General features: G+C 36.3%; 1 protein-coding gene across 1 annotated transcript in view; it reads left to right on the plus strand.

Moving 5' to 3' along the window:
- The window catches only part of LOC138713707 (beta-alanine transporter-like), a 1405169-nt gene extending 1392900 nt beyond the window's left edge, over positions 1-12269 (plus strand). The window contains exons 12-13 of the mRNA XM_069846007.1: positions 9896-9952; positions 11996-12269. Of these exons, the coding sequence (XP_069702108.1) occupies positions 9896-9952; positions 11996-12152 (214 nt within the window). The 3' untranslated portion in view covers positions 12153-12269. The remainder of the gene's footprint in view (positions 1-9895; positions 9953-11995) is intronic.
- Positions 12270-12529: the final 260 nt, after the last annotated feature.

Consider the following 12529-nt stretch of genomic DNA (forward strand, 5'->3'; position numbering starts at 1 on the left):
TATTAATACTGGTATTACTAATTAATTATTAATTAGCAAGCCTAGATACTTGCATTTTCATCAGTTTACTTTACTGCAAAGCGAAGTTATTGCTGCCAACATAACAGTTACAAAATAACTGCCAGTTTTAGTTTTTGTCAGTACCTGCAATTCGAAACGAAGTTGGCAAAAGGAAATTCAACCTGAGAGCTAGAAAATCACTATAATCCACTAGCATATGTAGTAATAGGGGAAAAATCGTTACGTTTTACCCTTAGGGTATTAAGTAAGCTGACTCGGACTATAGAGGCCTGGAGCGATATATATACGCCAGTGATCAATTTCACTTTCTGCGGCGGATGTATCGTTCCAATGTTACCACAGAATAACGGCAGTCGCATTTTAATTAGCTCAAGTCCCCTGAAGTCGGAAATATTGATCTGCTAGGATGTTGAAAATAAAAGCTACGAGACTGCCATGATGTGCACAGGTAAATGCAGAGTGCGAATGATTCCGTATCGTTACGTGGTGTTGTAAGTTTACACTTGATCAAAGAAGTCCACCGATAAGTGTTCCTTTTTTAGGCAAGTATCCTGATGGTGGTATCCAGTCGAACAAGATGATCTGCGGCTATTATCTTATGATTAAAAGTCAATGTGGCTATGTATGTATGTATATATGTATGTACTCTACACAAATCTACAAGCTTTGACCGATACTTGCCAAAGTTTCCACATTTAACCTTCATAACCAGGAGAAGAACATAGGCTACATTAAAATCGGACAAATGGATGTTAAACTGATTAAAAGGATAAAAAATAAAAATAAATACGATCAAACATTGATGTATAATATTAAAATGCAATTGTATACAGTCAATTGTTCTTTATTATTGTCTATTTATTCAACATCGACTTCCATGAGGCCATGGAAAAATAACACGACATGAAATAACATTGTTGTTACATCATGAAGACCACAATCTAGACAATCTAGGTTGTGTGACTGTAGCCTGTATATATTTTCGTTTGGTTTTACTTTGTTTACAGTTTCATTTTCTATTATTTTATTCGTATTTCTGGCGGTGTGGAAGAAGGCGTAATGGCCTTAACTACGTCAGGAATAAATAAATAAATAAATAAATAAACAAAAACAAATAAATATATATTAAAACAGTTGAACGTAAGGCACATGACGAAATGTTTTCTTTTTGATGCCTGATCTACAGGTGATTAAATTGAGTTAACCCTGGCAGGAATTTAGCTAAGAAGTTCGTTAATTCATGTAGGTGAACGCTGTAGAAAGATTCATCTATTAGGGATGAGGAAAGCTTAGTAAAGACAATTCGTTTTGGTTGTCTGTAGTTAGATTTCCGAGATTTTCGAATAGCCTAATAACCAGTTTAACTAAAAATAGAAGCAGAAAGGAAAATACAGGCAACGACGGGTTATTTCAGCTAGTATGCTTATAAAAATCAAATTGGATTCCCTTTAATCGTTTCCCGTTTCGAGTGTCCACATAAGACGCTTATTTTTAATACTTTTCACCATAGCCTTTCACACAGTTGATCAGAGATGTCTATATGTAATTAAGAGGCAAAAATGGATCCATCCTTGGTTTCTGGATTATGATTAAATGGCAGGAGGCCATGTCTCTGGAAATATTCTTCCAATTCCAACTCTGTTATATAACTTCAGCTGAAGTACTTATCAGCGACTTGGGTATTTTTAAGCATAAGACTATGGTTATTTTCATGGCTTAGATAGATGTAAGAGAATTTTGTTAATGCTGCTTGCAGTTCCTCTGAATTGAGAGCTGTATTATGGGAAGTCTTTGTTGACAGATGAAAAATTCAGTTTCCATTCTTCTGTAGTCTCCTTAATGTCTAAAAGTTCCGGATCATATTGTTTGAGTTACTTGCGCAAAAGAAGACGTGATAGCTCAGATACACCTGTTGAATCTGTGGTAATATTGTAATTGCCTTGAAGCCACAATTTAAGTCACACATAATTGTGTGCACTCAAAGTTGGGTTTCTGGCGTCTTGTCAGCCCGTTTGAGTTGAATATAAAGGAAAGAATTGTGACGGTGTTGTGTATGGTTCCTGGGGTAGCTTAGTCGGTAGAGCATTCGTGCGCTAAGCGAAGGGTCCCAGGATCGATACCCGGCCCCGGAACAATTTTTCCTTTGAAATTAATCAAGCCTGCTTCACAGGGAGCTTCTACCTGAAAGCCAGATTTTAGTTCCGCTAGTTCTTAATAGGTGGCACCATTATTAGGGTGGTTAAAAAACTGTCATATTGAATATATTGATTAGGCATAAATGTATTATTCTCATAATTGACAATATTGGCGGTTTCCAGCTAAACACAGTGTTGTTTTACAATCGGTAGAGTAGTATGAAAAATGTAATTCTGTAATGCGGGTATATTTATGTACGATTGGCAACACTGACTATTATCTTCGCCATCTATTCATAGAAGTAAAAATTAAAGAAGCCACATTTACACCAACAAATTATCGGTCACTATTGATTAGTAGGGTCAAATATCTTTGAACGTCAGTGTACGACTTAGAACTCAGTTCTAATGCAAGTGTTTTTATTTCGGAATACTATGAGCCAATTATAGGGAATTACTCTTTTCACTCAGATAGTCGCGGGTCAAATTCCCCATATCTGCTGCCCTACTCTGAGCTCCATTCATTGTTTGCAGTCTGGTTATTCTAACGAGCCCTCGTCATGAGTACCCAGTCTCTCTTCCACTTCACTTCTCACATCGGGTTCCCAAATTGGAGGAAATAGGTTCCGAACAATGTTGGGATTACATGAAATGAGAAGGCAGACGCTACAACCAGAGACGTTAATTGCTCTCATTCGCACGCTGGGATATCTTCAGAAGTAATGGCAAGACATCTTGAAGCATCTTAGGAATAATAATGGTGATGGAAATAGGGGACTGCACAGAACAACAAAATACAAACAATAAAGCGTGGCTCGGTAAATTACAAACTAACCATAGATAGACCAATAATTCTTAATTTGAGAACTAAACATTTCTTTGTGCTTTCTTGGGCGAAGTGAAAGAGAAAAGGGTGAATGAGAAAGTTTTCTCTCCGCTTTACAAAGCCATTTTGAAAACACAATAGTTTTTAAAAGGCGTGTCCAAGAACATGAAAAATTAATTGCCAGACTATTAGCTACAACCATGTCAAGAATTCATTTCTAATTAAATTAGCCAGTCGGCTTTCCTCGCCTTTAAGGCTGACGAGACGATACAATAAGTGCATCGAATAACTTACAAAGAGTATTGATATTACGATATGAGTTTAATGACAACGTGTGCAAGCTGTTTTGGAAATCGTGTAGAAAGTAATGATGCAGATAATCTATCAAGTTGTATTTTTTACCGTGTTCAACCCTTGTTAGAAAGTTGTCTCGAAAAATTAATTTCACAGACGTATGATGCAGCTGCCGTTTTTAGGAATCATTTAGGTAGGGATAACATGAGAATTTAAGAGGCTTATAAAATGTACATTATATTTATTATTACACTCACTAGCTTCATAAATTGTTGGAAGAGGCCCACAAATACTACAAAAAAAAAGGTAAAGGTATCCCTGCCATGCCATGAAGGCACTTGGGGGGCATAGAGGTAGAGCCCCATGCTTTCCATGACCTCGGCACTAGAATGAGGTGGTGTGGTCGGCACCACGCTCTGACCGCCTTTTACCCCCGGAAAATCGAAAAATCGAAAAATCGAAGGAGAATTGGGAGGAAAATTTAAAAGGTACGCAAAACGCGTCCTTGCAAGGGGTTGGGGGCTGTACAAAACTAAATATGTGAGCTCCAAGCCTGTTGGCTACTAGTCTCACTCCGGGTTACGCTGCTCCCCTGAAGGAGCTGTAGAAAATTTTGAAGGGGAAGCCGAAATTGGACGTAACCTCTTAGGTACCACATACGCGAGGGGGGCTGAGATTGATCAATTGATCACGGAACGGGGCGAGGAGGAGTTGGCTGGTGTTTGCCGTTAGGATGGCAAGACGCCGTCATCTGTTGTTCGATGACAAAGCAGGTGAAGGCCGTCGGAAGAAGCGCCGTGAAATCTAAGCTGCAATTTGAGAGGTCCCTGTCCTTTCAATTTGCGACTTATTGAGTGACCTCGTATGTTTAATAGACTATTAATATTATCTGAACTAGGGCATACATAATTTATAATAAAAGTGAGTATATATGGGGAAGGGCATATAGGTCCGTGGCCCATTTCTTATAGGGCTCATCCCGACATTTGTCTTACGCCTGAGGAAAACCACGGAATACCTTAGGCAGGATGAGTTGTCTCATATAAGAGACTAGCCAATTTGGCTATTATGTAGGAGGTCATGAGCCTTGTTGATTTGTCTCAATTTCGAGACCAGCCATTTGGCTATATGATGGCTCAATTGCGAAGAGGGGGGAGAGATGTAATTGTTAATTAGGGAGATTCATGGGGATATGAGTGCAGGTCCGTGGCCCATTTCTTTTAGGGCTCATCCCGACATTTGTCTTAGCGCCTTAGGAAAACCACGGAAAAACCTTAGGCAGGATGCCCCCGGAAAAGACCCGGTACTCAGTTTTATAGGAGGCTGAGTGAACCTCGGGGCCGTTCTGAAAGTTTGGCAACGAGAAAAAAAAATCCTACCACCACCTGGGATCGAACCCCGGACCTTCCAGTCCGTAGCCAGCTGCTCTACCAACTGAGCTACCCGGCCGCCACAAGTACCACAAATATTATCAGAAATTGAAGGCTCAATATTTCTGAACTTTTATAAGAAAATGAACTCACAATTGGACAAAAATTACAAGGTACCACAAGACTTATTAAAACTTAAATATCTGATAAAACTATAAAAAGTTACTAATAATATTTTTCAAACCAGTTTTATCAGAGTATGAAAAAAAAATTCTTCAGTTACATTATTTGGTAACCATAACATTGTTATGTTCTCTCTGACAACTTTAATATTTTTCCTGCATGTAATAAACACTTATTTCTGAAAAGTAGACTACTCTCAGACATGTAGAGTTGTTTGTTTGGATACAATTAATTCTTTATTTGTTCTGTATAAAATATATTAAAATTTACATAATGTTTTGTGACCTAATTTTTCTATTTTCAAAGAAATGGGCATTATTGTAGTCTACCGTTTGCATAAATGCATGTTAAATCAGTGTAAAAAAATTCAGAATTATACCTCTAATGGTTGTGGAGTTATGAAATATTATGTGTGAAAATTTTTAAATTTTGGAAAATTGAATTTAAACTAAAAAGTGAATTATTAAAAATATTATTAGTAATATTTTTTATACTTTTATCACATATTTAAGTTCTAATAAGTCTTGTTGTGGCACTTTGTAATTTTTGTCCAATTGTGAGTTCATTTCGTTATAAAATTTTATAAATTTATAGCCTGCATTTTCTGATAATATTTGTTTACTACATATACCCTTAAAATCTCAAGCGTGCGAAATATTTTTTTGTAAAATTAAAGAGATTTATTTTTTTTTTCTTCGTAATTCACACAAGATAATAGTTGCCTTACAAGAGACGTGTAAACAAGGGTTCCAAAGGCATTATAAATCAGATAGCCCACGGTCGACTCTAGTAGTAATACGTTTTAACCACTTCCCTGATTAACCCGAGTTAACTCTGGTTGCTAACTTGTGTCAAAATTTATTAACCCGAGTTAACTCGTTTGAGTCCCATTTTCGCTGCTTAGGATTACATCCCGAATATATACGCTTCCATTCTTTCATTAACCTTTTCATCACTAGATGGCTACAGAAGTTAGTGATATTGCTATATCTGGTGGTGTTTTTTGTACTTGCGAGTGGAATTCTATGCTCATATAGCATTCACACACAGTAGTGAGTAGATGCTAGTTAGTTTTGGGCGGTTTCTGTTCGTGTTTAGCGTTTTTTTGTGCTGTTTTGTGTAAAGATGGGTCAAGTTAGTGATTCCGAAACTTTTGATCAGAAATATATTCCTGTAGAAGATTAGGAAATGAAATATCGGTATCAGAAGACGAAGTTATAGACCAACAAACAAATTCAGGTGAGTTGATATCGCATCTTTTCGACAGTGGTTTGAATAGAAGACATCTGGCACCATTTCTTCTGCACCTCCGAGGTCCCCATTCCCTGAAATTTTAACATTGTTTGTAATATTCTCAATTTTTTTAAAATTATTCTTTGATAATGACCTCATCAACATTATATTCGAGGAGACTATTCGGCATGCTAATAAGTGTTCACAGAATGCTGAAAATAATTCGTGGCGGCCTACTACAGACTCAAAATACAACCCACTTCGGCTTACAGGTAGACATTTTCCAGAAGTTATTCCACGAACTCTGAAGAAGAACAACCCAACCAGACAGTGTTTCATGTGTAGTATTGCGAGAGACTCAAAATACAAACAAATTCGACACAAGAGGAGATACTACTGTCCGGAATGCAATGTACCACTGTGCGTAATACCCTGCTTTCGAATCTATCACACGACAAGCAGCATTTAACGCCTTGATAACAGCACTGGTATTGTACCTCATAAATTAATCCATAAAAAAAAAAAAACATAAGTTGGTAAATAGTTCAGGGGAAAATCAAAGTAGGACAACTACCAGAGCTGGAATCAAGGTGCACGAGATAACTCGGGATAATAATTCAGGTATGAATGTATGTCTATAATATAGTGATTTTTTAGGTATGTAAGAAAATTAGTGATGTACAGTGATTCTGCAATATTAAATGACCTCCATACGAAAATCAAAAATGACACTTTTTTTTTTTTCACAAAACTGGTAAAATATATATTAAGGGAAAAGCTTATGTATCCATGTTTATTGTGTTGAATAGCGCAATAGATGTAATACAGTATTGTAACGCAGAATCGTTAGTCTTTTTAATTTTATGTGGCGCAAATCTATTTCAGCAGAAATCATCATGTCTTATACTGCGTCTGGAGAGAGCTTGGGTTAGGTCTGCGTCTTACGGGCGCCAATAGTCGTTCGTCACTGCTATTCACGGTGACAAAGTGTAAAGTGTTTTACTCGATTTATCCAGGAAGTTGTTGAAATTATCTTCCTTTCCTATCTGTACATTTATGACACCCCCTTAACCTCTTCCCTTACCAGTTTTGTGAAAAAAAGTATCATATTTTTTTATTTTCGTAAAGACGTCATTTAATATTGCAGAATCACTGTACATCACTAATTTTCTTACATACCTAAAAAATCACTATGAAATAGACATACATTCATGCCTGAATTATTATCCTGAGTTATCTCCAGCTCTGGTAGTTGTCCCACTTTGATTTTCTCATGAACTATTTACCAACTTATGTTCTTTTTTATGTATTAATTTATGAGGTACAATACCAGTGCTGTTATCAAGGCGCTAAATGTTGCTTGTCGTGTGATAGATTCGAAAGCAGGGTATTACGCACAGTGGCACATTGCATTCCGGACAGTAGTATCTGCTCTCCTATATGAGAGCGTTTTGGGAAGAATGGTGTAGCAGTCATTGAATATTTGTACCAGCACATCTGTTCTTCAGGTATGTGAATAATGTTCTGCAGTATCACTATGCCCAAAAGCACACGTATTTCAGAGTCTGTAGTAGGCCGCCATGAATTATTTTCAGCATTCTGTGAACACTTATTAGCATGCCGAATCGTCTCCTCGAATATAATGTTGATGAGATCACTATTAAAGAATAATTTAAAAAATTGATAATTATCGTTATCAGAAACAATGTTAAAATTTCAGGGAATGGGGACCTCGGAGGTGCGGAAGAAATGGTGTCAGATGTCTTCTATTCAAACCACTGTCGAAAAGATGCGACATCAACTGATCTGAATTTGTTTGTTGGCCTTTAACTTCGTCTTCTGATACCGATGTTTCATTTCCTAATCTTCTACAGGAATATATTCTTGATCAAAAGTTTCGGAATCACTAACTTTATCCATCTTTACACAAAACAGCACAAAAACACTAAACACAAACAAAAACCGCCAAAACTAACTAGAATCTACTCATTACTGTGTGTGAATGCTATATGAGCATAGAATTCCACTCGCAAGGAAGAAGTACAAAAAACACCACCAGATATAGCATTATCACTAACTTCTGTAGCCATCTAGTGAGGAAAAGGTTAATGAAAGAATGGAAACGTATATATTCGGGATATAATCCTTAGCCGCGAAAATGGGACTCAAACGAGTTAACTCGGGTTAATAAATTTTGACACAAGTTAGCAACCCGAGTTAACTCGGGTTAATCAGGAAGTGGTTAAATTCTCCATTAGTCGTTTCAGTTCACGTCGTCATATCGGGTATTGTTTTTTAGTACGTCTAAATTGCGAGGGTTTGTTTCGTACATTTTATTCTTCAGTATGGACAATCACACTGGACGTAAGGAGGCACATTATTGATAAATCGCCTTGTCTTCATACAAATAATGAACTGCCAGCAAAGAAATATTGGCGACATGTGCGGTTTCAGAATTCTGTTGAAAGGAGCCGAAATTACGGTACAATCGCTTTCAGTCATTGATTAAAAAAGCTGCAAGATCAGGGTAATGAACTTATCGACGTTTATTGACTGCTAAAAAAAAATTGGTCCGATAATTCGTTCGCTACTAATGGCACAGCAAACATCGATACCCTGCTAGTGAAGAGGCACTTCGTGGGGAAGGTCTGGTTTTCGATACTCCAGTATCGGTTATTTTAAGAATTTATATATCCACCCATATGGAACCCATACGGAGGGGTGATTGATGAAAAGAAAATTAAGGATGGATTTATCTCTCCGACATGAACACCGGTCAAAATCCACTCGCAAATCCTACGTCTAGTAACTGGGTCACCTATTCTTAATTCATATGTCGCAGCAACTTTATAGAGCTTTAGTTTCAATATCTCTGTGACTTTTATAATCGAGCCCTAGTAAATTCCTGTTTCTTGAGAAAGGCGCAAAATAGATTATTTTAGGAGAGCTTTCTAGTCGAAATGCAATGTCATACAAAGTTTCCTCGGTAAGCACTGGACTTGTTTTTTTTTTCTTATCTACGAGGCGCATCAGAAAGTAAGTTTCCTTGGAGCCGTTTAGAGAATGAAAATACAACTTCATGGAAAAATTTATTGAAACAAATACCACAGTAATTACTGAGCTATTTTTCAACATATTCCTCACCAGAATTTAAACATTTCTCATACCGTGGATAAACTGGAACCAAATGCTGATCGCTGGGAGCGAGATCAGGGCTGTAAGGTGGATGTTAAAACACCTCCCTGCGGAACTCTTGGAGAAGATCTGTTGTGTTGTGCGCCGAGCCCTATATGGCCGAGCGATTCCCATCGCTTCTTACACCTCAAGAAATTTCTGTCCGGTCAGCATTTTCACAGTGACAGAGAGGTGCAGATGGCTGTCACACACTGCTTCCGATTCCAGGTCGAACAGTGATCACAAAAGAGCAGTTTATCTCATCACTAGTATACAACTCTGCATTCGCTGTGCCTTTGCAACAAGCTAGTGCAATGAATTAGGGGAGAATCGGGTAGTATCGGACATCGGGTAATATCGGACAGTGAGTTTCTTTCATATACCACACGATGATAATACCTGATTGATATGGTTACGTTTCTGTGATGTCGCATAAAGAAACGTAACCATTTCATTCAGGTACTACCATATGGTGGTAGATGAAAGAAACGCACTGTCCGATACTACCCGACTCTCCCCTATGTACTTAAATTTCTTCTGTAGAGACGTTACACACACATTTTTTAAGACGAGGCTCTACATTTTTTAAGTACCTGTCAAATATTTTTTTTTATTTCAGCACAAAATGTTTTAATATATACTTTTCTTCTTATTTTCAGAGTAGGGGATGTTGCACCAGAGGACAAACACACATCCATAGAATCACCTTTACGTAGGTATGAAATCATATTGAACTTCTATAAACGTGTCATTAATCATATTCACAAAAGAAAACTAGTAATGGAATTATTTCAGAACTGTCTTGGGATTGTTCAATAATCTGACTTACAAACTTAAAATTCAACTTGACTCAACAAAATATAAACACGACTAGACAGTAATAACTTAACCTTCCATTGCATTTTCATTAAAATTGAGGACGTAGCTGCAATAAGGGCCCATAGCTTCATAGGCCCTTTTTCCGGAGAATGCATAAATCGATTCTCCATAGTTTCATTGTTATACCCGCAAAGTTTTGTTGAGAAACTTTTAACAACAATGCTCGTAAACCTGTTTATTTTATAGTCGCGACGCTTTATTCCCGGCGTGACTCCTCCTCTTTGCTTACGTCTTAGGAAGTGAATGCTCAAAGTCTAGGTAGATAGTATCGTTCGCCATTTTTGTTCTTTTGTTGCCGAGCTACCATACGAGGAATCTATTTGCCATACCGTTAAACATTATCATGTCGTAGCTCCTATGATAATAAATCAAACGCACTGTAATTCAGCAAATAATTGAGCGGCAAATAACGTCTTCGTGTGCTTTCTGCGAACGCCAACGAAAGAGCCAAAATGGCGGGCGATTATATTATTTATCGAGCCTTAAGTAATGAATAACATCTTCATCAGCGAATCACAAGACGCACACGTTTAAATGTAGCCAACCTGCAACGCGATTGGCTGCCGAAAATTAGAGCGACGGGACTATAATATATGTTATAGGCCCTTTATCTATAGAACATGTTCATACATGAAAAACTGCCCTCCAAGATTGGATTTTCAGTCAGCGTCTCTAGTTCCACTGAAGAAAAATGAAGTTAAGGATGTCGGAGACTTATTTCCATATGTACAAGAGGAAAGCCGCTCATTTTATGAGTCTCTTTTCCAAGCTTCTGAGACTGGAGAGTGAAAGTGGTGACAGAAATGAGGACGGAAATAGTGTGGAAAATATGGATGTTTAATGAACAAAAATAATGTCCTACCTTGTTTGAAAAATGTTTTTTACTATTCAATAAGTTCATGATGTGTTACCTTGTTTTATAAACTTCTATTCCTTATTTTGTTTTGAAAGCATTTTTAACTTTTCAAAATGTTCGTGATTTGTTATTTTGTTTGGGAAAATATCATAAAGTCTAAATATTCATGATTCGTTATTTTCTTTCGAAAACATTTCTAACTTTTCGAAATGTTCGTTATTTGCTGTGTTATGTGGAAAATATCTCGAGTTCTAAAAATGTTAATGAATATTATTAATAATATTGCTGTATTTTATATAAAAATATAAATAATAATAAATTTTTATAAAGACTACACACAGCTTATATTTATTTTTGAACTAAAAGTACGTTTTCCAGAAAAGGGGTCCATAACATGCATTACCTTTATAGATTATTCTTTAAATATATAACATTGGATTAAAAAGCTTTTAGTATTTTTGTTATATAATGTAAAAAACACAATGCTACTTACCCAATAGGTTCATATTCATTGGTTAGTGCATTTATTGCACTGCTTTAAAAATTTCAACTCTATATATCTCAGAACAACATTTTGGAATATGAGCCTTTATTGAAGCTACGTCCTTAATTTATTAAAATCTAGGGGCCGTATTCATAGACATTCTTAGCGCGAACTTTCGGTGGATGATCAGCGAACTAACGTTTTTCGTATTCATAAACCAGTGTCAGCGATATGATATGATATGATATGATATGATATGATATGATATGATATGATATGATATGATATGATATGATATGATATGATATGGTATGATATATGATATATGATATATGATATGATATAATATATGATATGATATGATATGATATGATATGATATGATATGATATGATATGATATGATATGATATGATATGATATGATATGAATCCTGTTTAGCACGCTCGTAGCCCGGGCTAGCGAAATGTCTATGAATAGCATCCTAAGTTATTTGTTACATAAATCTAGTACTAAACTATTGCTACATCTTATTTTAACAGCCTTATTCAACATCACATCAAGGAACCAAAGCCTGTGACCATAGTTAAAGGAACCACTCCTGAAACCCCGGAAGCAACAACACCAACGCCAACAGAAACTATATCAGAATCAGTTGCAGATAATCCAGAGGAGACTATGAGGATAACTGTGGTTTGACAATTCATTTTGTTGTATCACATGATTTTTATTGTACACATGTGTAATCATTTATGCAGTAGGAATTTGTACAGTCTTTCGTAAGCTTTTGCGAGATAAAGGATTGTTACTCTGTTAGTTTGTTATTATTAGTATATTTTAATTATATATTTAGAATATGGTCAGGAAATATGCCTTTTTTAATTTTATTCTGAAGATTGTATTGATATCAATATATCCCTGAAAATATTTCACAATTTTTCACACAATCAAATAACATGTCAAGTAACAAATGAAATCCTTCTCTATTGAAGTGCAATATACAATTTATTACAGTGAAATCCGTGCAGTTTTGTACAAATAATTACAATGGTATGGACTCATACTCCTTCCGGAAA

This window comes from Periplaneta americana, chromosome 14 (genome assembly GCF_040183065.1).
Source record: "Periplaneta americana isolate PAMFEO1 chromosome 14, P.americana_PAMFEO1_priV1, whole genome shotgun sequence".
In the NCBI taxonomy this organism is placed as follows: Eukaryota; Metazoa; Arthropoda; class Insecta; order Blattodea; family Blattidae; genus Periplaneta; species Periplaneta americana.